General features: G+C 48.0%; 1 protein-coding gene across 3 annotated transcripts; it reads left to right on the top strand.

Annotated features, from left to right (window-relative positions):
- The first annotated feature begins 4,780 nt into the window (after nt 1–4,780).
- On the top strand, nt 4,781–26,744 carry si:ch211-256e16.3 (kelch-like protein 20). Of its 3 annotated transcripts, none has more exons than XM_063059416.1 (9): nt 4,781–4,960; nt 7,987–8,674; nt 9,514–9,700; nt 11,388–11,534; nt 12,084–12,212; nt 15,157–15,333; nt 19,084–19,230; nt 21,557–21,722; nt 25,015–26,744. In XM_063059416.1, the coding sequence occupies exons 2-9, from the start codon at nt 8,024–8,026 to the stop codon at nt 25,154–25,156; spliced, it is 1,746 nt and encodes a 581-aa protein (XP_062915486.1). In that variant the 5' UTR covers nt 4,781–4,960; nt 7,987–8,023; the 3' UTR covers nt 25,157–26,744. The 3 variants fall into 3 exon arrangements, with proteins under 3 accessions (XP_062915486.1, XP_062915489.1, XP_062915487.1); XM_063059417.1 differs by lacking the exon at nt 4,781–4,960 and adding an exon at nt 5,012–5,059; XM_063059419.1 differs by lacking the exon at nt 19,084–19,230.
- The last annotated feature ends 830 nt before the right edge of the window (nt 26,745–27,574 follow it).

Raw genomic sequence — 27,574 nt, 5'->3', positions numbered from 1 at the left:
ACTTTCAAGACTCTGTAACTCAGTATTACCTTTTTAAAATTAATTTCCAAAATTTTTTTGCACATTGGTTATTTGGTAGTCTTTGTTTATGTATAGTTGATCATAAATTCTATTTCAGTACTTTATTTTCTTGTAAATGCCCGCAAGAAAATGAATTTCTAGGTAGTACAGTATCCAGAAATCCACCAGTGTCTTTTAAGAGACTCCTGGATAGGTACATGGGGCTTAGAAAAATAGAGGGCTATGGGTAACCCCTAGGTAATTTCTAAAGTAAGTACATGTTCAGCACAGCTTTGTGGGCTGAAGGGCCTGTATTGTGCTGAGGGCTTTTCAATGTTTCTTTCTATCTGATGACATGCGTGTACTTTGACACTAAATATACTTTTGGAGAGGAATGATCTCTGAGGATCTAACCTGGTCCCAACATATTGACGCAGTTATAAAGAAGGCAAGACAGCAACTATACTTCATTAGGAGTTTGAAGAGATTAGGTATGTCAAGAAATACACTCAAAACTTCTATAGTTGTACCGTGGAGAGCATTCTGACAGGCTGCATCACTGTCTGGTATGGTGGGGGCTACTGCACAGGACCGAAAGAAGCTGCAGAGGGTTGTAAATTTAGTCATCTCCATCTTGGGTACTAGCCCATAAAGTACTCTGGACATCTTTGAGGAGTGGTGTCTCAGAAAGGCAGCGTCCATTATTAAGGACCTCCAGCACCCAGGGCATGCCCTTTTCTCATTGTTACCATCAGGTAGGAGGTACAGAAGCCTGAAGGTACACACTCAGTGATTCAGGAACAGCTTCTTCCCCTCTGCCATCTGATTCCTAAATGGATATTGAATCTTTGGACACTACCTCACTTTTTTAATATATATATTACTTCTGATTTTGGCACGAATTTTAATCTATTAAATATATGTATACTGTAATTGATCAATTGATTATTATTATTTCTTCTATATTACGTATCGCATTGAACTGCTGCTGCTAAGTTAACAAATTTCACGTCACATAACAGTGATAATAAACCTGATTCTGATAATGTAACTGAGGGAAATGTACATAATTCACAACCACCGACATTGATTTGGGGTTCACCTTAAGAGGCTGGTCTGAGATGATGTTGTAATTCTGTGAAGTTCTGTTACGCACTTTGTGTTCTGTGTATGGAGTACAAAATATGAGTTGTTATGGTTTTTCTTAAACATAAAATGCCTCACGCTGTTTTATTTGCGAAAACCTACACTTTGGCTGACAGAATTGTGTGAAATAAATACTGTTTAAAACATTTTTCCTTCATCAGTCCAACCAACATAAAATGATTGGGTTTGCAGCGTTAAACAGAGAAAATGAGCTTAATTATATGTAATGAGTACACATATAATATGCATTCATAATTAGTGATTCAATGATTTAGAGGAATAACTAATTATGTAATGTTGTCATTATCTGGTACGTAATATTTCACAGTGCTTGTGTTTATCTTCATGTAAATCACTGGTTGTCAAACTGTTGAAATGAAGGAGTAATTTCTGGTTCTATAACTTGTAAAGAATGTGTTTTCAATATAAAAATAGTACTTACAATATTCAATTAAGTTTTCATTTGTAAATATAATTTCTAACAATAATAATCAATACTTATTTCAATTTTTCTTACAGCACATGCCTTACATTTTTTACAAGCTTTCTTTACATTTGAAGATTAAAGATTAGCTTTACTTGTCATATGTACAGTATTGTGCAAAAATCTTAGGTACATATATATAGCTAGGGTGCCTAACACATTTTTTACACAGTACTGTAGTAATTTCATATTGCACTGTACTGCTGCCGCAAATTTCAAGACATAGATGAGTGATGATAAACCTGATTCTGATGTGGGTCTCTGTTGCGGACTGAGAGTGGGAAGAGGGCAGGGAGAAGGGAATCATGGTTGGGAAAGGGGAAGGGAGAGGAGAGGGAGTGGGAAGCACCAGAGAGACTTTCTATAATGATCAATAAACCAATTGTTTGGAATCAAATGACCTTGCCTGGTGTCTCAGGGTTGGGTGTGTTTGCACCTACATCACCCCACCCCTGGCACTCTTTCTTTGCTACCCACCCCAATGCTCCACCCTCACCATTCACAACATCCTTTGCTCCCACGAGATTTATAAGCTCACTCTCCTTTCCATGTTGACAAGGACTGTTGTGCAAAAGTCTTAGACAGCCCAGCTGTATATATGTACCTAAGGCTTTTTGTATAGTACTGTACACCAAAGAGCAGAGCGTAATTCATCAACTTGTGTCACAGTCTGAGGATGTGCTGGGGGCAGCCCGTAAGTTTTGCATGCCACATTTTACTAATGCTTATTAATCCCTCCGTGTTTGGAATGTGGAGGAAACCCACCTGGTCACTTGGAGAACGTACAAACTCCTTACGGCCAGCGGCTAGACTGGCTCTGTAAAGTGTTACATTCACCATTACACTGCTGTGCCTTCCTTCGATAGAGAAAACACCGTACGGCTGCGTTAAGGGCTTCCGGAAACATGTACAGGTGGAATCTCTCGTGGATGAGCGCAGACATCCCACCTCTCCCGGAAGTTCCGGGAGTCTCCCGCGTATTAATAGTGGCTCCCTGATGCCCGCAAATTATATACAATGTACCAGAAATTGATTTTTTTTGAGACCGACCGAGAGAGAGAGCGAGAACAAGAGCGAGAAAGCAAGCGCGAGAGAGCGAGCGCGAGTGAGAGCGACCACGAGCGAGAGAGAGAGAGAGAGAGAGAGAGCAAGAGAGTTCCAAAAAAAGGCAGAGTAGCAGAGTGTTCCAAAAAAAGAAAATATAAAATGTACGTCACCCCAGACTACACTAAAGTGTACCCCTGCCTAATAGGGGTCAAAAATAATGACAGTGTTGCTCACTGCACTGTTTGCAACAGTGACTTTTCTATTGCCCATGGTGGGTTAAGACTGTAAAAGACATGTTGAGGTGAGTTTAACAGGTGTCATTCGTTCATTAGCATAGCTAACTTATTTAAACTAGCTGGCTGGCTGCTAAGGAGCTACTCTATTGCAGACATCCCACCTCTCCCGGAAGTTCTGGAAGTCTCCCGTAAACTGATGGTGCTACCTCCCTGAAATGAGTTTTTGCAGGGTGGGATGTCTGTGAGTGTTGGGAAACACATTGACAGCAGCAGATGGAAACTGTGTGTAAACAGTGGAAAGGGCAATGATGCACGAAACCACCCACTCGCCCTGTCAAGCTCCAAGCTCCATCTATATCATCGTTTTCCTCAGGACTGTTGTGTCATCCCTGCCTCTAAAGGGCAGACAAGGAAGAACAGAACGTAGAATAGTACAGGCCATTCAGCCCACGATGTTGTGTCCACCTCTCAACCTACACCAAGATCTAACCCTTCCCTCCTATGTACCCCTCCATCTTTCTATCATCCACGTGCTTACCTAAGAGTGCCTTTATAAAGCACTGGTGAAGTCTCACTTGGAGTAACATGAGCAGGTTTGGGCCCCTTATCTTAAAAAGGATGTGCTGAAACTGGAGAGAGTTCAAAGGAGGTTCATGAAAATTATTCCAGGATTGAGTGGCTTGTCACAGGAGAGACGTTTGATAGCTCTGGGCTTGTACTCGCGAGAATTCTGAAGAATAAGAGGGGGAACTCATTGAAATCTATTGAATATTGGAAGGCCATGATAGAGTGGATGTGGAGAGGATGTTTCCTATGGTGGGAGAGTCCAAGACTAGAGAATACAGCCTCAGAATAGGATGTCCATTTAGAATGGATGTGAGGAGCAATTTCTTTAGCCAGAAAGCAGTGACACTGTGGAATTTGTTGCCAAATGGAGGCCAAATCATTTAAGACAGACGTTCAGGATACTTGATTGGTCAGGGCATGAAGAGGTATGGGGAGAAGGCAGGAGATTGGGTCTGAGTGGGAGATGGATCACCCATGATGACATGGTGGATGGAGCAGACTTGATGGGCCAAATGGCCTAATTCTGCTCCTGCTCTGTACCATATGCCCTTATGTTTTGGGCCAATATGCTTCATCATGACTCATGAAGGGTGTCAGCCAGAAACTTCAACTTATTCCCTTCCATGGATGCTGTCTGCCTTGCTGAGTTCCTCCAGCATTTTGTGTGTGTTGCTCTGGATTTCCAACACCTGCAGAATCTCGTGTGTTTCTGGATATGAACTAATGCAGGCTCTATAGTTCAGGATGTTGTTGATTTAGAGGATGGTGCTAATCAGAATCGTCTTTCTGTCATTTAAAAAATAATTTTTGCAAATCCATTCCATAGATACCTTGCAGTAATAATATTAAAAACTGTAACTGTTTTAAGATAGGTTGGGCAGCGTCTCTGGAACCAGTTAACGTTTAAACCATTTATCTGAACTGAGAGAGAGAAATATTAATTTTGTCCTTGCATTAATATATATTATGCACATAACCATATGCTTTATGTTAATTAACCAACAATCTGCTGGAGGAACTCCGGACGAACAGCGCCTTTGGAAGGAATTGCCGACGTTCCGGTTCGAAGCCCTGAGTTAGGAGCGCCCAATATTAATCTTGCGTACAGATTAAATAAATGTGTACGTTCTAGTAATTTTAAATGGACACCCCCTTTTCTGTACAGTTAATGGGATATAAACGCATTGCCTTAAAGGACACTGCGGGCAGATTCAAACATAACTTTGAGAGATGATTGGATACACGTTTGAAGGAGGAAACTTTGCCAACTCTGGCGTAAGAGCACAGTGCGCAGGGCTAACTGGATCACTTGCAAGGCTGGAAAAGAGACCCAAGGCCTGAATCGACCACCAAGTCAGCTTTAACTTTTGCAAAGCCCCCTCCCCTAGGTGCTGCATTGGGTGGCGCCAAATTGGCGGAAATAAAAGACTGGACTGTGGTTTCCGCTTCCGGACGGAGTTTTTATTGTGGGGAAGTGCAGGTAGGTGCGGTGTGGGGGTGCCTGGGTGATTGACAGTTGTTCCGGGTCCTGGGGAGTGGGTGATTGACAGTTGCCCCGGCTACCCGGGACTGACACAGTGTAAGCATGGGTTGCGGGACGGCTGTTTTGTTTAAATGGGCAACGTTGCAACATGCGTTCATTACTGTAAACAGGAGGACAAAGTTTCCGTGTATCACTCGAGAGCTGCTGAAGTAAATGTAGTAGTGGGGAGGGAGCTTCTGTCTTGGGAAGGGGTGTGTGGTTCCGCGGGGGAGTGACCCCGGTGTCATCGCGAATCTGTACCGATCTTCTCTCCGGCAGTGAGAGTGTCGTGGCTACTTGGCTGTGTCGGCGAACGCCGGTTGCTCGTTCCCCGTCTCTCGCTGTCTTTCAGCGCTGCGTGTCTGAGCAGCAGTTCCCCTCCACCCCTGACCGCCCGGTGCAAATGCCAGTCCCCAGTTCCTTTACCTTCCCACCGCTGCCATCGGGCAGGAGGCACAGGAGCCTCGGGTCCCACACCGGCAGGTTCAGGAACATTTATCACCCCTCAACCATCAGGCTCTGGAATCAGCGTGGATAACTTCAGTCAACTGATTCCACAACCTATGGACTCGCTTGCAAGGCCCCTTCATCTCACGTTCTCCATATTTTTGCTTTTTTTGTTTATTATGATTTAGTTTTTTCTTTTCTGATTTTGCAATTTGTTATCTTTTGCACATTGTCTTGTCAGGTGCGTTTTCTCGTTGATTCGATTGTGGTTTTATTTACTATGAATACCCGCAAGAAAAGAGAGCTTGGGGTTGTATATGGTCCCATAGATGTATTTTAATAATAAATTTGAACTTAGTTTCTCTTCCCCCACGATCTGCCTTGGCTCATTAATGTTGTGTGAAAGTGCCATTGTCTTAGGCTTGCCTGCCTTCTGTTGTATTAAGTGTCAAATCTTAAACTGAGTAGCTTCACTGGAATAAAGAATTCTTGTATTGCAAATAACACTGTCTCTGTGGGTCTCTAAAATGATGCAGGAAGCAGGGTGTCTGCAGAAGGATTTGGACAGATTGGGAGAATGGGCAAAGTGGCCGATGGGGTACTTTGTTAGGAAATGTACAGGCAGGCACTTTGGGGGAAGGAATAGTCATAGTCATACTTTATTGATCCCAGGGGGAAATTGGTTAAAGGGGTAGACTTATAAACAGGAAAAATACAGAATTCTGAGGTGCCCAGGGGCCAAAATCCTTGTGCAGGATTCCCTGAAGCTTAACTTGCAGGTTCAGTCGGTGGTGAGGAAGGTAAATGTGATGTTAGCATCCATTTGGAGAGGACTAGAATATAGAAGCAAGGATGTAATGCTGAAGCTTTGTAAGGTGTTGGTCAGACTGCACTTGGAGTATTGTGAGCAGCTGTGGGCTCCTTGTCTAAAAGGATTTACTGGCATTGGAGAGAGTCCAGAAGGGGTTCACAAGAATGATCCCCAGGAATGGAAGGATTAACATATGAGGTGGGGGAGGGAGGGGTTTGACCAGGGAGCTGATTACTGACTTCAGGCAGAGGAAACTGGAGGTCCATGAGCTAGTCCTTATTGGGGATCAGAGGTGGAGAAGGTCAGCAACTTTGAATTCCTTGGCGTTATTTTGGAGGACCTGTCCTGGGACCTGCATGTAAATGTAATTACAAAGAAAGCACGGCAGCAACCGTACTTCCTTAGGAGATTGCAAAAAATCAGCTTGGCATCTAAAACTGTGACAAATTTCTATAGAAGTGTATTGACTGGCTGCATCACTGCCTGCTATGGAAACACCAATACCCTTGTATGGGAAATCCTTCAAAAAGTAGTGGATATGGCTCAGTATATCATGGGTAAAACTCTCCCTCCCCCATTGAACACACCTACATGAAACACTGTCACAGGAAAGCAGCGTCCATCATCAAGGACCCCCACCACTCAGGACATGCTCTGTCCTCACTGCTGCCATCAGGAAGGAGGTACAGGAGGACACCACCAGGTTCAGGAACAGCTATTACCCCTCAAACATCAGGTTCTTCACTTAACCTCACGTCCCATCACTGAACCCATGGACTCACTTCATCTCATATTCGCAATATTCATTGCTTATTTATTTCATATTATTATTTTTGTATTTGCAGAGTTTGTTGTCCTTTGCAGACTGGTTGAACACCAAGTTGGTGCAGTCTTTCATTGATGCTGTTATGGTTATTATTCTATTATAGATTTATTGAATATGCAGCAAGAAAGTTAATCTCAGGATTGTATATGGTGACATTTATGTACTTTGATAATACACTTACTCTGAACTTTGAAACCTATTCAATATCGAAAGGCCCAGATAGTGAAAGTGGAGAGGATGTTTCTTTTAGTGGGAAAGTCAAAGGGATGAATTGCCTAATCCTGCCCCTGTGGCTAAAACAAAGGGGAGTAATGAGGCCATTCAGCCCATCAAAACTGCTCTGCCAATCCATCATGGCTGATTTTATTCCACTCAACCCCAATCTCCTGCCTTCTCCCCGTAACCTTTGACATCCTGACTAAGCAAGAATCTATCAGCCTTCACTTTAAATATACTTAATGACTTGGCCTCCACAGCCGTCTGTGGCAATGAATTCCATAGATTCATCATCCTCTGGCTAAAGAAATTCCTCCTCATCTTGTTCTAAAAGGATGTCCCGAGGCTGTGCCCTCTGGTCTTAGGCTTCCCCACTATAACATCCTCTCTACATCCACTCTGTTGAGGTCTTTCAATATTCAATAGGTTTCAGTGAGATTCCCCCCATCATTCTAATAAACTCCAGCGAGTACAGTCCCTGAGACATCAAACGCTCCTCATACATTAACCCTTTATTCCTCAGATCATTCTTGTGAACCTCCTCTGGACCCTCTCCAATGCCGGCATATCCTTTTTTCAGATAAGGGGCCCAAATCGGGTCTCAGTACTCCAGGGGTGGTCTGCCCAATGCCTTCTAAAGCCTCAGAGGATGTTATAAGCTGATTTTCCTCTCTCTGGTTCTAGGGAAGCGGGCGACATAGATTTGACCGCAGTGGACTCGATGGACCACGCGGAGGTCGAGGGTTGTGACTTCCAGGAGCCAGGTCATTCGGGCAGAGTGTTGGAGGGTCTGCACAGCCTGTGGCAGAAGCAGGCGTTTTGTGATGTGACACTGTGCTGTGGGGGACAGGAGTTCCCCTGTCACCGCATCGTATTGGCTTCCTCCAGTTCCTACTTCCGGGCCATGTTCTCGGTGGGGTTTCAGGAGTCGCGGCAGGAACGTGTGGCGGTCAACGGGCTGGAGCCACAGATGATCGGTCTGCTGCTGGGCTACTGCTACTCTGGCCGGCTGCACATCTCCGGGGCTAATGTCCAGGGCCTTCTGGCTGCCGCTAACCTCCTGGACATCGGCCCGGTGAGGGAGGCCTGCTGCCAGTTCCTGGAGCGGCAGATGGACGAGACCAACTGTGTGGGCATCCACTGCTTCGCTGAGGCCCACTCCTGCGATGAGCTGCAGGCCAAGAGCCTGGCCTACATCCTTCACCACTTCTGCGCCGTCCGCACACAGGAGGAGTTTCTCGCTCTCTCTGCCGAGAAGCTGGCCCAGATCATCTCCAACGACGACCTGAACGTCTCCCGGGAGGAGATGGTCTTTGACGCCGTGCTCCTCTGGCTGGAGAGGGACCAATCGAGGAAACTGGTCTTTGAGAAGGTGAGTGGGGGAGGGTGTTCCTGCTGTATTTGGAGGCTTTTGGCCTGATAGGTCCTGGCTGACCCAGCTTGTCCCACTAAGCCAAGGGTTCCCGATTTATTTTTTTATATATGCCCTGGATCCCTGCCATTAACCTGGTGGTCTGTGGACCCCAGGTTGGGAGCACCTGGTCTAGGCCTTTCCTGTCTATGTACAGGAATTCAGGGGGCCAGGCAGTGTCTGTGCAGAGAAATGAGCCATTAACATTTTGGGCTGAGACCACAGAATATCAAAAGGTCTAGCCAGTGGTGGGGAGAGGATGCTTCCTGTAGTGGGATTGTCTCTGACCGGTGGGCACAGCCTCAGAATAGAAGGGTTTTTAGAATGGAGATGATGAATCTCTTTAGCCAGAGGGAGGTGAATCTCTGGAATTCATTGCCACAGACGGCTGAGAGGCCAAATCATTGGGTATATTTAAAGCAGAGGTTGATAGGTTCTTGGTTAGTCAGAGTGTCAAAGGTTATGGAGAGAAGGCAGGAGAATGGGGTTGAGAGGGATAGTAAATCTGCCTCGGAATATTGGAGCAGACTTGGGCTGAGTGGCCTGATTGTTTAATGGTCTTGTGGCTGGTAATGGATAGATGGGGAGGGTGCTGTGACTTTGGTAGTGTGGGAAAGAGCATCTAAAGGGGGAGGAGGAACAGACAGCCTCAAGTTCAAGTTTATCGTCTTGAAGGCCCTACATGTATATGGTATAAAGGCACTGAAAATTGGCTTTTGGCAACAGCAGCACAGTCATGACATGGTAATGAGGTGTAAATTAATACAAATTAGCATAAACTGTGCATAATTCCTCCTCAGATCCTGGAGCATGTCCGCCTGCCCTTGATCAGTCCGTACTACATCCATGATGTCATCGAACCGCAGAGCGTTATCCACGACTCTCTCCCGTGCCAGCGACTGATCGCAGAGGCCAAGGACTACCTGTTGTTACAAGACCGACGAGGCGAGATCTTTGGCCCCCGGACCAGGCCGCGGAGGTCAACAGGTGAACGCTGGAGTGTCTGTGCCCCAAACCGCTCCCCCGCAGCCCATCCCTAGAATGTGCATTTGTATAGCTCCTTCTCCAGCCTGTAGGATGTCAGGCGAGACCCTCTGAAATGTGTGAAATGCCTTTCCCTAAGACTGTGTAATCTGGTCAGAGGCTGTTGCACTTGAACCCAGTTTTGATGGGCAATGAGACCTTCAGAACCACTGACATACAGTATCTTGTGAATTTGATTTGCTGCAGCGGTACAGTGTCATACATAAAATATACTCTACATTCCGATGGTGAGGTGGAGATGCGTCTCTACCAAAGGAGATGCAAGGCTTTCCTTCCCTCTGCTACCCAAAAATTGGAAAAAAAAATAGTGAGGTAGTATTCATGGGTTCAATGCCCATTCAGAAATCGTGTGGTGGAGGGGAAGAAGCTGTTACTGAATCGCTGAGTGTGTGCCTTCAGGCTCCTGAACCTCCTCCCTGATGGTAGCAATGAGAAGAGGGCACGTCCTGGTGATGGGGGTCCTTAATGATGGATGCTGCTTTCCTGCGACAGTTCTCTGTGTAGATAGGCTCAGTGCTGAGGAGGGCTGTACCCATGATGGTCTGGGCTGTGTCCACTACTTTTTGTAAGAATTTCTGTCAAGGTCATTGGTGTTTCCATAGCAGGCTGTGATGCAGCCAGTCAGTATACTCTCCACCACACATCTGTAGTAGTTTGTCAAAATTTCAGATGACATGCCAAATCTTCGCAAACTTCTAGGGAAGTAGAGGCACTATCTGAGACAACACTACAATCTGTTCTGCACTTCAAGTCACACTGAGCAGCAAACGCCCTGATTTAATCCTAGCCTAATCACACGATGATTTTCAATGACCAATTACCTACTAATCGGTACGTTTTTGGACTGTGGGAGGAAACCGGGGCACCTGGAGGAAACCGACGTGGTCACAGGGAGAACGTACAGACTCCTTCCAGAGGCAGTGGATTTGAACTCTGAACTCTGAACTCCGCCCTGAGCTGTAATGATGTCACAATACCCAACAATATTGTCATTGTCATATTTCTTTTTATCGTGCGTACTACGCTCCACACAAGCAAAGAACTTCATGGCCTGCTGGTCTTTTGGCATTGGTTAATTATTGTCACATGTATGGAGATAGAGTGAAAAACTTCTGATGCATACTGTTCATACAGATCAGACCATTACACAGAGCCTTGAGGTAGGACAAGGTAAAACAATAACAATGCAGAATAAAGTGTAACAACGACAAAGAAAGGGCAGCGCGGGGAAACAATAAGATGCAAGATCATAACTAGGTAGACTGTGAGGTGAAGAATCCATTTTATTGTACCAGGAGGCCACTGATAGTCTGATAACAGTGGAGTAGAGGCTGTCTTTGAGCCTGGTGCTACGTGCTTTCAGGCTTTTGTATTTTCTGCCCGATGGAAGATGGGAGAAGAGAGAAAGTCTGGGGTGTGTGGGGTTTTTGATTCTGCTGGCAGCTTTAACTGATCTAATTTTAAATTAGCTGTTGCATTTCCAATGTGGCAACAGTGACTGAATTTCTGTAGCGCCCATTGGCCGTACACCGGCCGGGTATTAGCTGAAATAGTTAAGGGACCCCCAGGAGGTCCACATCTGCTATGGCGGCGTGAACCTTCATTGGAGCTGGTGTTCTGTGCTTTGCAGGGATAAACGAAGTGATCGTTGTGGCTGGCGGGGAAGATGACAAGGTGGTTCTGCGGTGTGTGGAATCCTTCGATCCCATTGGCCGTGAATGGAAGTGTCTGTCTTGTTTGCCCTTTGCCATCAGTAAACACGGGCTGGTTGCATCAGGTAGGCTGAGGACGAAGAACCACTTTTCATTTAGTAGCCACTTCGCGATGTACCGCTAAAGAATCTGTTTGACCAACTGGGTCCATGGGTCCATACCCTCTCCCATCAGTCTCTCATCTCCAACCACTCTCCCCCCCCCCCCCCCCCCACCAGAGTGTGGAAACTGGCCTTCGGCCAACTTCTACAAACTTTTCTGAGATGTTGGAATCAAACCCACTTCTGCTGGCAGCTCGTTCCACATTCTCACCACCCTCTGAGTGAACAGGTTCCCCTTAAACATTTCACCTTTCACCCTTATCCCATGACCTCTGGTCTCACCCAACCTCTGAAAAACACCATTTACCCTATCTAGACCCCTCATAAATTTGAATACCTCTCTCAAATCATCTCTCATTCTCCAGGGTCTAAAGTCCTAAGCTATTCAACCTTTCTCTAAACTCCGTTCCCCAAGTCTGGGCAACATCCTTGTAAGTGGTCTCTGTATCTCTCCCTTAGGCAGGTGACCAGGTACTCGGACAGTAACAGTAGCCATTTTCTCACTCTGCACAGGTAACACGCTGTATGTGGCCGGAGGGGAGTATCCCGATGGGTCTCCCAGCAAGGACATGTGGCGTTATGACCCCTGCTATAACATGTGGCATGAGATGTTCCCAATGAACGAGGCTCGTTCTGAACTAGGTAATGGGCACAGTGGCCTGATGGGATGGGGGGAGAGGAGAGAGACTGTCCGTGTGGGTATTCTGTCCAATGGGACGGGAGGAGAGACTGTCCATGTGGGTATTCTGTCTGATGGGACAGGGGAGGAGAGACTGTCCGTGTGGGTATTCTGTCTGGTAGGACGGGGGAGGAGAGACCGACCATGTGGGTATTCTGTCCGAAGGGACGGGAGAGGAGAGACTATCCGTGTGGGTATTCTGTCCGAAGGGATGGGAGAGCAGAGACTATCCGTGTGGGTATTCTGTCCGATGGGACGGGAGAGAGGAGAGACTGTCCGTGTGGGTATTCTGTCCGATGGGACGGGAGAGAGGAGAGACTGTCCGTGTGGGTATTCTGCCTGATGGGACGGGGGAGAGGAGAGACTGTCCGTGTGGGTATTCTGTCCGATGGGACGGGGGAGAGGAGAGACTGTCCGTGTGGGTATTCTGTCCGATGGGACGGGGGAGAAGAGAGACTGTCCGTGTGGGTATTCTGTCCGATGGGACGGGGGAGAGGAGAGACTGTCCGTGTGGGTATTCTGTCCGATGGGACGGGGGAGAGGAGAGACTGTCCGGGTGGGTATTCTGTCCGGTGGGACGGGAGAGAGGAGAGACTGTCCGTGTGGGTATTCTGTCCGATGGGACGGGGGAGAGGAGAGATTGTCCGTGTGGGTATTCTGACCGATGGGACGGGAGAGGAGAGACTGTCCGTGTGGGTATTCTGTCCGATGGGACGGGAGTGGAGAGACTGTCCGTGTAGGTATTCTGTCCGATGGCATAGGAGAAGAGAGACTGTCCGTGTGGGTATTCTGTCCGATGGGACGGCGGAGTGGAGAGACTGTCCGTGTGGGTATTCTGTCCGATGGCATGGGAGAAGAGAGACTGTCCTTGTGGGTATTCTGTCCGATGGGACGGGGGAGAGGAGAGACTGTCCGGGTGGGTATTCTGTCTGGTGGGACGGGGGAGGAGAGACTGTCCGGGTGGGTATTCTGTCCGGTGGGACGGGGGAGGAGAGACTGTCCGTGTGGGTATTCTGTCCAATGGAATGGGGGAGAGGAGAGACTGTCCGTGTGGGTATTCTGTCCGATGGGACGGGGGAGAGGAGAGACTGTCTGTGGGAGAGACTGTCCATGTGGGTATTCTGTCCGATGCGTGGGAGAGGAGAGACTGTCTGTGGGAGAGACTGTCCATGTGGGTATTCTGTCCGATGGCGTGGGAGGAGAGAGACTGTCCGTGTGGGTATTCTGTCCGATGGGACGGGGGAGAGGAGAGACTGTCCGTGTGGGTATTCTGTCTGATAGGACGGGGGAGGAGAGACGGTCTGTGTGGGTATTCTGTCTGATGGCGTGGGAGAGGAGAGACGGTCTGTGGGTATTCTGTCCAATGGAACGGGGGAGAGGAGAGACTGTCCGTGTGGGTATTCTGCCCAATGGGATGGGGGAGAGGAGAGACTGTCCGTGTGGGTATTCTGTCCGATGGAACGGGGGAGAGGAGAGACTGTCCGTGTGGGTATTCTGTCCAATGGAACGGGGGAGAGGAGAGACTGTCCGTGTGGGTATTCTGTCCGATGGCGTGGGAGAGGAGAGACTGTCTGTGGGAGAGACTGTCCATGTGGGTATTCTGTCCGATGGCGTGGGAGAAGAGAGACTGTCCGTGTGGGTATTCTGTCCGATGGGACGGGGGAGAGGAGAGACTGTCCATGTGGGTATTCTGTCCGATGGCGTGGGAGAGGAGAGACTGTCCGTGTGGGTATTCTGTCCGATGGGACGGGGGAGAGGAGAGACTGTCCGTGTGGGTATTCTGTCCGATGGGATGGGAGAAGGGAGACTCTCTGGAGGATTGAGGGCTTTGAAGAGTACGGATCTTTTTCCATCCTTGCTTTCTGTATGGTTTGCTCTCTCCGTGGTTCCCTTATCCAGTCAACTCTCCGCACTAATCTCCATCCTGACACTTATCCCTGCAAGTAGTGCAAGTGCTATACCTGCCTGCTCACCACCTCCTTCACCTCCATTCACAGCCTCAAGCAGACAATGCCTCACCCCTGAGTCTTTTGGGGTCACCTGCTGTATCTGTTGCTCCTGGTTTGGCCTCCTCTACATAAGTGAGACGCAACATAATCAGGGAACTGCTTCATAGAGAACCTTTGCTCTGTCTGCCACAAAAGCGTGAATCTCCTGGTGGTCACCTGTTTCAATTTGACTTTCCATTCTCAATCATCTACTGTCATGATGAGGCCAAACTCAAGTTGGAAAAACGTCCTATATTTTCTCCAGGTAGCTTCCAATCTGATGGCATGAGCATCGATTACGCTATCCTGATTATTTTCTCTTCCTCCCCCTTCTCTCTTTTTCCCTTCCCCATTCTGGTTCTCCCCCCACCTCACCCCCGACCCACCCCCCATCACCTCCCTCTGGTGCCGCCTCCTTTCCTTTCTCACACCAATCAGATTCCTCCTCCTTCAGCTCTTCCACCAATCACCTCGCAGCTTCTTACTTCACCCCACCCTGACCTGGTCTGACCTGCCAGCTTGTTCTCCTTCCCCCTCACCCCACCATCGTAATCTGCCTTCTGCCCCCTTCCTAAGCCTCCCCCTGACTTAACCCCAGCCTCCCCCCGACAACCCCTCCTCCCCCGACTCAACCCCAGCCTAATCACGAGACCATTTAGAATGACCAATTAACCTACCAACAGGTCCGTGTTTGGACTGTGGGAGGAAACCGGGACACCCGTGTAGTCACGGGGAGAACAAACAAACTCCTTACAGACAGCGGTGGGAATTGAACCTGGGTCACTGGTACTGTACAGATTGTGCTAACCACTACACTACACCACCTTGCTGCCCCTTTGTGTGGGCTGTTGCTCTGGATTTCTGGCACCTGCAGAACCTCGTGTCTGGAGTGCTGATGTTGGCACCTTCCCTCTCTCAGGCCTGGCCATGCTGGACGGCTACGTGTTTGCAGTAGGTGGATGGGAAGGAACTTCCAGGCTGGACTCCATCGAGTGCTACAACCCACGCACCAACTCCTGGCGTTTCCTGGCCCCCATGAAGATTGCAGTGACCAGCCCTGCTGTTGTAGCACTCAAAGGTCTCTTGTACGTAGCAGGTAAGGATGGTGTTCGAGTCCCAGCCGACTTGCTGCTTGAGGTAACTGCCTTGTGAAAGGCTGCTGCAAGGTGTGTGGTCTGTTGGTCCTCATCAGTCAGGGGATTGAGTTGACGAGGTGCGAGGTAATATTGTATCTCTGTAAAACCCTGGTTAGAACACACTTGCAGTATTGTGTTCAGTTCTGATCGCCTCATCATAGGAAGAATGTGGAAGCTTTAGAGAGGGTGCGGAGGAGATTTACCAAGATGCTGCCTGGATGAGACAGCATGTCTTAGGAGGATGGGTTGAGTGAGTTGGGGCTTTTCTCTTTGGAGAGAAGGATGAGAGGTGACTTGATTGAGGTATACAAGATAAGAAGCACAGACTGAATGGACAGCCAGAGACTTTTCACAGGGTGGAAATGGCCAATATGGGAGCAGGCATAACTTTAGTGTGTTTGGAAGAAAACATGCAATGTCAGAAGTAGATTTTTTTTTTGAGAGGGAGAGGTGGATGGGTGGAATGCTCTGCCAGGGGTGGTGGGGTGGTAGAGGCCAATATGTTAGGGACATGTAATAGACTCCTGGGCATTTGGATATTAGAATAATGGAGGGCTATGTAGGAGGGAAGGGTTAGACTGATCTAAGAATGGGTTCAAAGGTTGGCACAACATTGTGGGCCGAAGGGCCTGTTTTGTGTGATTCTATAACTCTTCGGCAGTGTGTTCCAGGCACCCAAACCTCTTCTGAAATAAAACTTACCCCACACATCTTCCTTAAACTTCCCCCATTCTCCTCAAACCTCCCCCTTTCACCTTAAACCTCTGCCCTCTGGAATTTGACCTTTCCACCCTAGGAGAAAGACTCCACCCATCTTAGTCTGGTACTGCTACAGGGGAGTGTAGGAGCATCCCGTGTGCCACAATACATGACAGGATGTTGGTATTGTCAGATGCACTGAGATACAGTGGAAAATCTTGCACAGTGCTGACACCAATGAGATCATTACACAGTGCACTGAGGTAGAACAAGGAAAACAGTAACAATGTGGAATTAAGCTGCAGAGGAAGTGCAGGTAGACAATCAGGTGCAAGGTCAAAATGAGGCAGGTTGAGGGGTCAAGAGTCCACCTTATCGACAAGACGTCCATCCAAGAGTTTGTGGGATGGAAGCTGTGCTTTGAGCCTGGTGGGACGAGCTTTCAGGCGTGTATTCTCTGCCCGATGGGAGGGGGAGAAGAGAGAATGGCCGGGGTGGGTGGGGTCTTTGATTCTACTGGCTGCTTTACTGAAGCAGTGAGGAGTGTAGACAGAGTCCGTGAAGGGGAGGCTGGTTTCTGTGATGTGCCGAGCTCTGTCCACAACTCTCTGCAGTTTCTCGAGGTCCCGGGCAAAGCAGTTGCCGTGTCAAGCTGTAATGCATCTGGATGGGGTACTTTCCGTGGTAGGTGGATTAAAATTTGGTGAGGGTCAACGGGGATGTGCTGAATTTCTTTAACCTCCCGAGGAAGTCGGTGCTGTTGATCTTTCTTGGCCGTGTTTTGCTGACGCTGAGGGGAAGGTGTGATCCTGACACCACGTTGCTAAGTCTCTATCTCGAGAGGCCCTCTGCTGGTCAGGGTCGACCGTGGATGGTGCATCCAGGCTGTCATGGGTAGGTCAGGACATGTGGGGAGCAAGCTGTTGCTCCATGTAGCAGGCTCCCCTCTCCATGCCGCTGATGAATCCAAAGGAACGGCGGACACTGATACAGGCAGTGTCACAGGAGTTGCCAGTCAGCGTTGAACTCAATGTAGGACTGCCATGGGGAGTGTATCTCTGGATTCTTCCCTTAAGAGTTTACTCCTGAAGCCTTCCCCCTGATTGGGTACAGCCGCAAGGCAGCAGAGGTTTGAGATCAGAGATTTCCTTCTTGTAGATGAGCTGCCAACCACAGCTGACGACCCATATTGGCCCAAAGTGACTGACTTACGGTGCCAGTAACCCACCTTTGCCCCTTCTCCTGTCAGTAGAAACGGTTCCGCCGGGCTTGGTAGCCAAGGCACACGTGAAGGCCAGGAGCTGGATTTGGTTGTCAGAGGCTATCTGAGGTGCATGCCATTGGGAGCATTTAATAGGTCGTGGGAGCTTGTCCCCATTACCACCCCCCACTGCCGGCTATAACAACCTGAAGAAACAATCCTGCAGTGGCTCATTGTAATTCAGATCCAGACCACCATAGTGGTGTCACCTGTAAGCTTGTGGCTGGAATTGGAGCAGGATTTGGCTGTACGGTGTTGTGTCCAGGGACCGAGGACACAGCCTTGTGGAGCACCCGTGTTGAGGATAATTGTGCCTGTCTTTGCGAATTACGGTCTGCTGGTCAGGAAGTTTAGTGACTGAAGGTTAGGTTGCTCTATTCCTCTGAAATGTGAACTGTGCAGGAGTTTTGAAGGTGGAAAAGCCGTTGCCCTGGGGCAGTTCCATTTTGTCAGCCTCGGAAGTCCAGTGGTGCGAGTAGTCGTGACAACTGGGGTTACGCTGGATGACTGACCTCTGTGCCTCGTGCCCTTCGCTCTCCACGAAGTGTTCCTACCGCAGCGCTGGATCACGTGCTAGGACAGGCCCGTCCCTATCTCACCGGGTATGAGACCCTCTGGCCTCCCTCGCTTGCTTTAGCTTGTCTGTCGAAGTGGGGCACCGGGGTGCGGCTGATGTCACGTGCAAACAGCCACCTGGCACTGCAGGTGAGAATGGAATGTCCAGGGGGGACTAGAAGCGAGTGAGTTGCCCAGGTGATTTAATTCTGGTTAGGAAGGATTATGAGTTCATGCATTGTTGTAACAGAATGTTGTGCACTGGAGACCGGCAAAACAACGATTTTCACTCGCGGAGCGGTTGATTCCTTTCCAAGCTGTTCCCGTTTGCCCGCGACATCTGCAACTTCAGACAGCCCACACGTCCTTGTCTGGGTCTATATTCTGGAGTTAAAAGCACAAAGGTGTGTTTGAACTCCTGGATTTGTGGGAGAGGGAGGGAGATGGTCTCTCTAACTGGAACAATGGCAAGTTCTAACTGTAGGGGAAGTAGTGGGTGCCTGTGGTTTGGGTGAATGGAACACTGGCGGGTTCTGACTGTGCGGGAGGATGGAGAGGTGGGTGCCCGTGGTTTGGGTGAATGGAACACTGGCGGGTTCTGACTGTGCGGGAGGATGGAGAGGTGAGTGCCCGTGGTTTGGGTGAATGGAACACTGACGGGTTCTGACTGTGCAGGAGGATGGAGAGGTGGGTGCCCGTGGTTTGGGTGAATGGAACACTGGCGGGTTCTGACTGTGCAGGAGGATGGAGAGGTGGGTGCCCGTGGTTTGGGTGAATGGAACACTGGCGGGTTCTGACTGTGCGGGAGGATGGAGAGGTGGGTGCCTGTGGTTTGGGTGAATGGAACACTGACGGGTTCTGACTGTGCGGGAGGATGGAGAGGTGGGTGCCCGTGGTTTGGGTGAATGGAACACTGGCGGGTTCTGACTGTGCGGGAGGATGGAGAGGTGGGTGCCCGTGGTTTGGGTGAATGGAACACTGACGGGTTCTGACTGTGCGGGAGGATGGAGAGGTGGGTGCCTGTGGTTTGGGTGAATGGAACACTGACGGGTTCTGACTGTGCGGGAGGATGGAGAGGTGGGTGCCTGTGGTTTGGGTGAATGGAACACTGACGGGTTCTGACTGTGCGGGAGGATGGAGAGGTGGGTGCCCGTGGTTTGGGTGAATGGAACACTGACGGGTTCTGACTGTGCAGGAGGAGCGGTGCTGGAAGACGGAGATGGAATGAATTTGGTTCAGGTTTACAACCCAAAGACCAACACCTGGACTGAGGTGGCTCCAATGCAGATTCCTCGCTCTGGTTCTGCTGCCTGTGTTCTCAAGGGGAAGATCTATGTCATTGGTAAGGAATGATAAGATTAGCTTTATTTGTCACATGTACATTGAAACATACAGAGCAAGTGTGGAAATCAGTGAGGATGCGCTGAGGACAAGGGTCACCATGCTTTTGGTACCATTAGAGCGTGCCCACAACTCACTGACCTGGATGTTTAAACTATTGGAATGTGGGAGGAAACTGGGGCAGCCGGAGGAAATCCATGCACTCACGGGGAGACATACAAACCTCTTCCCTCGGGCGGTGTTCAGGGCTTCCTTCATCGTGTCAGTAGCTTCCTCTCAGTTTTCACCACTGTTGGTCAGGCGAGTCCCGGGTGGAAACTCAGGAATGCGGCCGCGCTCTGATGTAGGATTCTTCATTGCTATTTCCATCACAGTCAGGGTTACTATCCCTGAGTTGAACCCCCAAACCTCGACCCTTTGACCTGTTTGGCATGGGTAACACTACCAAGGGCCAAACCATAAAGCCCTGACCTCAGCCAACATGGCTCTCTGGGTTATTGAGGGACATAAACCTCCAAACCCTACGACAAGGCCGGGGTCCTCTTGGAGGCAGACAAGCTCCGTACGGGACTGGAACTCTAATCTTGCAGCTGGCCCTGTGCTGGCGTTACGTGGACTGCTACGCTGCCGTGCTGGAAGGAGTCGTCATGAAACAGCACAGAAATGGGTCCTGCAGCCCAACTGACCACAGCATCCTCCGATTGCCCATGGCCCCCGGATTACCCGCGCTCAACCCGCGTCCCGCTGATCCCCTCCCATCCATGTACACCCCAAATGCCTTATTCCATGCTCCCACCACCCCGTATGGAAAGCCTTCCTCTACTTCTCCACCCCCCCCCATACCTTCGTCCAATCATCTTAAAATTTTGTCCTCTTGTAGAAGCAGGTCCAATTCAAGTTCTTTAAAGACATTTGGACGGGTACGTGGATAGGAGCGGTTTGGAGAGAGATGGACCAATGCAGAGAAATGGGGCTAGATTAGATGCGAATCCTGGTACTGTACACGGTTTGAGCAGGTGAATGAAACACTGGCAGTTCTGACCCTGCAGGGGGAGAGGTGGGGTGCCCGCAGTTTGAGTGGGTGAAATGGTACCTGCATTTCTCCCATTACACTGGCAATGTGCCCGTACTTGTTCAGTAAGGCTATGGGGAGAAGGCAGGAGAGTGGGGTTGAGAGGGTTAATAAATCAGCCACGATGGAATGGCAGCACAGACTGGAGGGGATGAATGGCCTAATTCTGCCCCTGTGTCTATGGCATGGTCTCGTATAGCAAGGAAGCGAGGCTTCAGCCTGCAGCCCAACTCATCCATACTATAGACACAGGAGCAGAGCCAGGCCACTCGGCCCATCGAGTCTGCTGCACCACTCCACCATGGCCGATTTATTATCCTTCCCAATCCCATTCTCCTGCCTTCTCCCCGTAACCTGTGACATCCTGACTAATCAAGGACCTTCAGCCTTCACTTCAAATATACCCAGTGGCTTGCTCTCCACAGCCGTCCATGGCAAAGAATTCCACAGACTCACCTCCCTCTGGCTGGGGAAATTCCTCCTCATCTCCGTTCCAAATGGACGTCCCTCTATTCTGAGGCTGCGTCCTCTGCTTCAGGACTTGCCCACTGCAGGAAACATCCTCTCCATGTCCACTCTACCTAGGCCTTTCAATATTTGATGGGTTTCAATGAGATCCCCCTCTCATTCTTGTAAACTCCAAGGATAGGCCCACAGCCATCAAACACATTTCATACATTAACCCTTTGATGGCAGAGGAGAAGTAGCTGTCGAAGTCACAGAGAACATCACACCATCAGTGCTGGCCAGCATTGAATCTGTGAGGTATCCACTGTACAATAACCTTGATTTTGGAATCCTTCTTTTGGAGGATGATATCTGTTAGGTTTAACCCTAGAGTAGTAATAGTTCTTTCCATTGAGATCAGGGGCCAAATCACTCCTTGGGGGTTAGTGTGATGCTGTTACAGAGCAGGGCATCTGGGTTCAGAGCCCAACTCCAATGTCACCTGTAAAGGGTCTGTATGTCCTCCCTGTTGAATGTGTGGGTTTTCTCTGGGTGCTCTGGTTTCCTCCCACACTCCAAAGACGTACTGGTCATTTGAAGTTGTCCCGTGATTATACTAGGGTTAACTTGTGGAATGCTGGGCAGTGCGGCTCGAAGGGCTGGAAGAGCCTGTTCTGTGTGGTAACCCTAAGCAAGTAGGTAATGAAAGGAGACTCTGCCCTCTGCTATCACTAATGGGGAAACGAGCGTTTTGGGAAGGGGGTGCTGATTTGTGAGGGATCTTTCACCTGGTGTGCATCTTCCGCAGGCGGCTGGCACGCTTCGACAGAGAACACTGACAAGGTGGAGCAGTACGACCCCAAGACCAACATGTGGAAGATGTGCGCCCCAATGAACGAGAGGCGGTATCGGCCAGGTGTGGCTGTGATTGGCGACAAGATCTACGTGATGGGAGGAGAAGAGGGCTGGGATCGGTATGTGTCACCACGTAAAGAACGGACCCACTCATGAGTCAAAGTGATGTGAATTATATAACGTGGTGTCTGATCTGTCATTTCCTGTCTTCATCCCATAACCTTCCTTAAAAATCAATCTTGGAGGCTTTGGGACTGACTTAAACAATGCATACAGACAGAATCCAGGTGATAAAGTTCTGTTCCTGACAACATAAAACATCTACTCCATGCTATGTAACAACACAAAATTCTGGAGGAACTCAGCAGCATCGATGGAAATGAATAGACAGTCAATGTTTCGTGCCGAGACCTTTCTTCAGGACCGAGAAAGAAGGGGGAAGATGCCAGAATAAAAAGGTGGGCAGCGGGAAGGTGACAGGTGAAGTCAGGCAGGTAGGAAAAGTAAAGGGCTGGGGAAGGAGGAATCTGATAGGAGAGGGGAGTGAAGCACAGGAGAAAGGAACAGAGGAGGGGACCCGGCGGATGTAGTAGGCAGGTGAGAAGAAGTGAAAGGTCAGAGTGGGGACTGGGAATGTTTACCTGAGGAGAAATCGATATTCATGCCTTCAGACAGAATATAAGGTGGTACTTCTCCACCCTGTTTGAAGGTAGCCTCATCGTGGCATGAGGAGACCACGGGAATGGGAATTGACCACCGGGAAGTTCCAGCTCTGGCAGATGGTACAGAAGTTCTCGATGATCACTACAGTCTGCTCAACAGTTACTGAATGTATTGAAGTCTCTGCCACTACAGTCTGCTCATTTCTTCCATTCATGGGTTCACACATCACTGATAGACCTCTGTGTTACAATAACTGCTGCTAAACTGTAGATACAGTTAATAGCCAGATACATATAGATAGATTCCTTAAGGTTTTAATAGCTGGGGACTGTAGTGGTGAAAAGCTCCCACTACCTATTAAATACTCCCAATGGTCTGCGTCTCAAATAACCTCTGACAACCAAATCCAGCTTCTGGCCTTCACGTCTGACTTAGCTGCTAAGCCCAGCAGAACTGTTTCTCTCTACTGACAGGAGAAGGGCCAAAGGCGCCTACAAGCCAGTCACTTCAGGCAGATGGGGTTCGTCAGCCGTGGTTGGCAGCTCATCTTGGAGAAGGAAAACTCTGATCTCAAGCCTCCACTCCTTGTGGCTATACCCACTCATGGGGAAGGCTTTGGGAGTAAACCCCGAGGGAGGAATCCGTAGCTGGAGTCCCTAAGACAGTCCTAAGTTGAGTTTAATGCTGACTGGCAACTCCTGTGACACCATTGGTGTCAGACTGTATCGGTCTCTGCCGTTCCTTTGGGTTCATCAGGTGCGTGGAGAGGGGGAGTCTGCTACACAGGCAACAGCGTACTGGCCTGGTTTGTGTATCTGGACAGCTAGGATTCAACATCCATGGTCAACCCACGACGCAGAGCAATCCGTCTGATTAACCCAAGCCTAACCACAGGACAATTTATAATGACCAATTAACCTACTAACCAGTAAGTCTTTGGACTGCAGGAAGAAACTGGCGCTCTCGGGGAAAACCCTCGCGTTCATGGGAGAATATACAAACTTCTTATAGACGACACTGGAATGGAACTGCGAACTCCAGAACACGTCGAAGTGCTAACTGCTGTGCTACTGTGGCTCATTGTACGTCCTGCTTCTGTCAGCTGGGTTCAAAGCCAAGGATGATTACAGAATATTGTACCTCCCGGAAAAACACAGGGGTGGGTGTCACTATCCATAGAGGATAGAACACTCCAGTACAGAAAGGAGCCTTCAACCCACAATGTCTCTGCCAACAAGGATGCCTATTTAAGCTAAGCCCATCTGACCAGAGTCCAAACACATCTGTCTCAATGCCTCTTACATCTGCTTCCAGCCCTGGCAACCCCATCCAGGTCCAAATGCTGTTTATATACATCATCATTATGTGCTGTGTCGTATGACATCGGCAATCATGGTCTTTATCCATGACTGTCCTTGGCAAATTTTTCTACAGAAGTGCTTTGCCATTGCCTTCTTCTGGGCAGGGTGACCCCAGCCACTATCAATACTCTTCAGAGATTGTTTGCCTGGCATCACTGTTTGTATAACCAGGACTTGTGATCTGCAGCAACTGCTCATATGACCATCCACCACCTGCTCCCATGGATTCACATAAGCAGGTGCTACACCCTGCCCAAGGGTGACCTGCAGGCTAGCGGAGCAAAGGAGCACCTTGCACCTCCTTTGGTAGAGAAGTATCTCCATTATAAATATCTTTCTACCAAAAGAGGTGCAAGGTGCTCCTTACCTTTTAAATCACCTTTGAAGTTTCTCCTCTCAGTTTTGCCCTGTGGTATTTGAAATTTGCTGTCTAGGAAAACAACCCTGTCTATGCCTCTCCTACTTTTATAAACCTCTATTGGGTTTCCTCTGAGGACATCTTCAGAAGGTGATACCTCAAATATCCTCACCACCCAGAACATGCCCTCTTCTCATTGTTACCATCAGGGAGGAGGTACAGGAGTCTGAAGGCACACACTCAACATTTTAGGAACAGCTTCTTCCTCTCTGTCATCAGATTTTTGAAAACGGTCACTGAACACTGCCTCACTATTCCTCTTTTGCACAATTTATTAACTTTTATTGTAACTTGTAGTAATTTTTTTTGTCTTGCATTGTTACCACAAACAGCAAATTTCACAACATGTGCCTGTGACGATAAACCTGATTCTGATTGAGATTGTTTCTCAGCCTCTAACACTCGAGACCAGGGCTCCCCAACCAATTTTATGCCATGGACCCCTTACCATTAACCGAGGGATTTGGGGGTTCCAGGTTGAGAACCCCTGTTCTAGAGAAAACAACCCAAGTGACATGGTAGTGTAGGGGTTAATGTAATGCTTTACAACACCAGTAACCCGGGCTCGGTTCCTCCTGCTGTCGGTAAGGAGTTTGTACCTTTCCCCCGCCCCGTGACTGTTTGTGTTTCCTCCCACGGCCCAAAGATGTTCAGCTTCAGGTTTGTGGTAAGGTAAAATTTAATTGAGAGCTACACACAAAACATCGGATGAACTCAGCAGGTCAGGCAGCATCTGTGGAGAGGAATAAACTGTCTTGATCTTCAATCCTGATGAACGATCTCTGCCCGAAACCGTTTATTTTTCTCCATGGATGCCGTCTGACTTGCTGAATTCCTCCAGCATTTTGTGTGTGCGTTACTGTGGGTTTTCAGCATCAGCAGAATCTCTTGCATTTATAAATTAATTGAGGTTTATTTGCACAGCCCGATGAGCTCTCCTTTCACCCTGTTAACCGTTCTCATTTGCAGGTACCACGACACCATTGAACAGTACGATGAAGAAAATGACAAATGGGAGATCTTTGGAGAGATGCTCGCGAGTCGCAGCTGGTTGAGTTGTGTCACCGTGCAGGTCCAGAAAGAGACGTGGCCTAGTATTTTTGTGGATTGATGGGGAACTCTACCTGTACATAAAGAGCATTGTCTACAATCTTGCAGAACAATTGTCAAGTGCAGTTTGCAGAATCCGGTCAGCTGACATCCACTGGAAAACTCCACAGTTCTCCACCGTTTATAGAAGCACTTTAGGGCTCATTTTTCAACTGTTGCAGCCTGGGTGGTAACTTCTGTATTTAACTCCATGGGTTCCAAAAGGGATTTGGGAGGGGTTCTTGGATTGGGGTGGGTATGTTTCCTTTTATCTTTGAACTTTGCATTGTGGTGAGAATATTTCTCCTTGCTGTTCATTGGCTAAGGGTGGGTTCTCACCACCCTCCTGTGTGCCTCTGGTCTGAGTGTGTACAAGATACATCTTCAGATTCGTACTTGGATATACCAAAAAATGGCTATTGTAAAACATCTCTTACCCTCCATCATGGAGCGATATAGTGAAGTCCGCACTTTAGCCTTGACGTTTCTGCCTTTTGTAATTAGACTGGTACAGGAGTCCTTTTTTTTAAAGAAAAACAAACTCCTGTGTTTTCTATAGAACCTAAAGTATTGGGGTGGTGTTCTGACTACCTCGTCTGCACAGAGATCTCTGCTTTCTCATTGCTTGGATACCATGACTTCTGAAGAAAAATAATGAACTGACATTGAACTTTTCTACGTTGTCAATTTTGGTACCTTGTAGTAGCTAAATCTGGGTTGAGGACTTTTCTTTGTATACAAAGTGTTTAAGAAGTGTGCAGTCTTCTCCCAGTGGTAATGTTTAGATCTGAAGGCTGCTTTTGGTGTGTTGCACCCATTGCTATGTGTTGCAGTGTTTGAGCTCGCACTGTGCAGATGGTGTAAAGTTCTTTGCCATCCTAAACATGGGAACTTCTAAATTTGTTCAGTTTAATGAAGGTAGGTGCTTTAGAAACTTTATACTGCCCATTTTTTAAATGGGTTTCAGGTCCACACCCAGCCAGATGGGTGATGGTACATGAAGTTTGCGATTGTCTGACGTTGACTGTCACTGTCTACTTTGACGTCTTATCTCTGAGCCACTGCTTGAAGACCTTGGTTTCTCCTTCTTGGTGCCACACAGCCAGCTGTCCAAGAGTCTTGACCCCATTAAACCTGTTTATCGCATATCTCAGTCATGTGCTAAGAACTTTCTGATGGTGGGAGAGGTTAATTGGTAAGATCTGAGTACCTCTGGACCTTCACAAGGAAGCTGGCATCCTTTGTGGATGTAATGGTCTGATGGTTTTATTACAAAACTTGTTGCAGTTTAATTCCCTACCAATTTCGAAGGTGCTGTCTCTCTCGTCATCTCTTGTCAGCTAATTGAAGAACACTACCTTGTATTCTCGGGCTGTTAGGACATTAACTGTTTGAGAACTGCCTCATTTTACACCTCCAAAAATGTTCATGTGAAGTTTCAAATTATGTTGCACAAGTTTATAAAGATTATATAATCATGAATTTAAGCAATAAAGATTTTTTTACGGCTGTAACTCAATGTATAACCCTATGGGTATTTAAGAAAACCACTGCTCCTGATAAAATGTGCAAAACTGCTTTTATACCTCAGTATACCAAATTAAATAAAGCTGTAAATTCTATGGCTTTCAATTTATTTTTGTAATTACAGAGCAAATGTTTGGATAATCTAACTCAAGAGGGAACTCTTTAAATGCCATGGAGCCATACCATTAACCGAGGGGTCAGTGGAGCCCACGTTGGGACCCCTGAACTGGAATCCCATATTCTTGGGAAGTGAACACACCTTCAGCTCCAGAACCCTGAGTGAATTTCTCACTTGCAGTTCACTATTTCTTTGCAATCGTCTGTTGGATTCTGACATTTCTGATCCAAGGTTCTTTTGGAACTCAGGAAAGAGGCATAAAACATGTTGAACTTAATCATTTTATTAAGTGTAATGAGAACAAGGATTTGGAAATGTAGAGCTGCAAAAGTTTAGTAGCTAAGAACTGGGCGATTAAAGATGGTGGACCAAGTGGTTAACCCTCCTTATACTCCATAGATAAGAAACATTCCTTTCAAATGTGTAGATGGGACATAACCAATTAGATAGCCCCTATTTAAATAACGCAATACCAAAAGAACTTTTCAGATCTTGCAAAGAACTGTTACAACTAGGAGGACACATTGAACAACTGCATACTCATTCTGTGACCACTAGAAAACATACTAAACAGTTAACATGTGTATAAGTAGTTGTATAAAATACAAGCAGGTAATTAATTAAGCTGCAAAGGAAATAACAATTAAACAGCCTAGTCCAACACTAAAGCCAAAAACAAGTGCCAGCAGGCTCAAGGTCAGATTCCCTCCTGCTTGTTGTAAGACTATTGAAAGATCCCTAGTACAAGAAGATGTGACTCTCGACCTTGCAGTCTACCTCATCATGACCTTGTAC

The sequence above is a fragment of the Mobula hypostoma genome, chromosome 9, assembly GCF_963921235.1.
Source record: "Mobula hypostoma chromosome 9, sMobHyp1.1, whole genome shotgun sequence".
Classification (NCBI taxonomy): domain Eukaryota; kingdom Metazoa; phylum Chordata; class Chondrichthyes; order Myliobatiformes; family Myliobatidae; genus Mobula; species Mobula hypostoma.
Note: the sequence above shows the minus strand (reverse complement) of the source record. Positions and strands in the feature narration are given on the sequence as shown.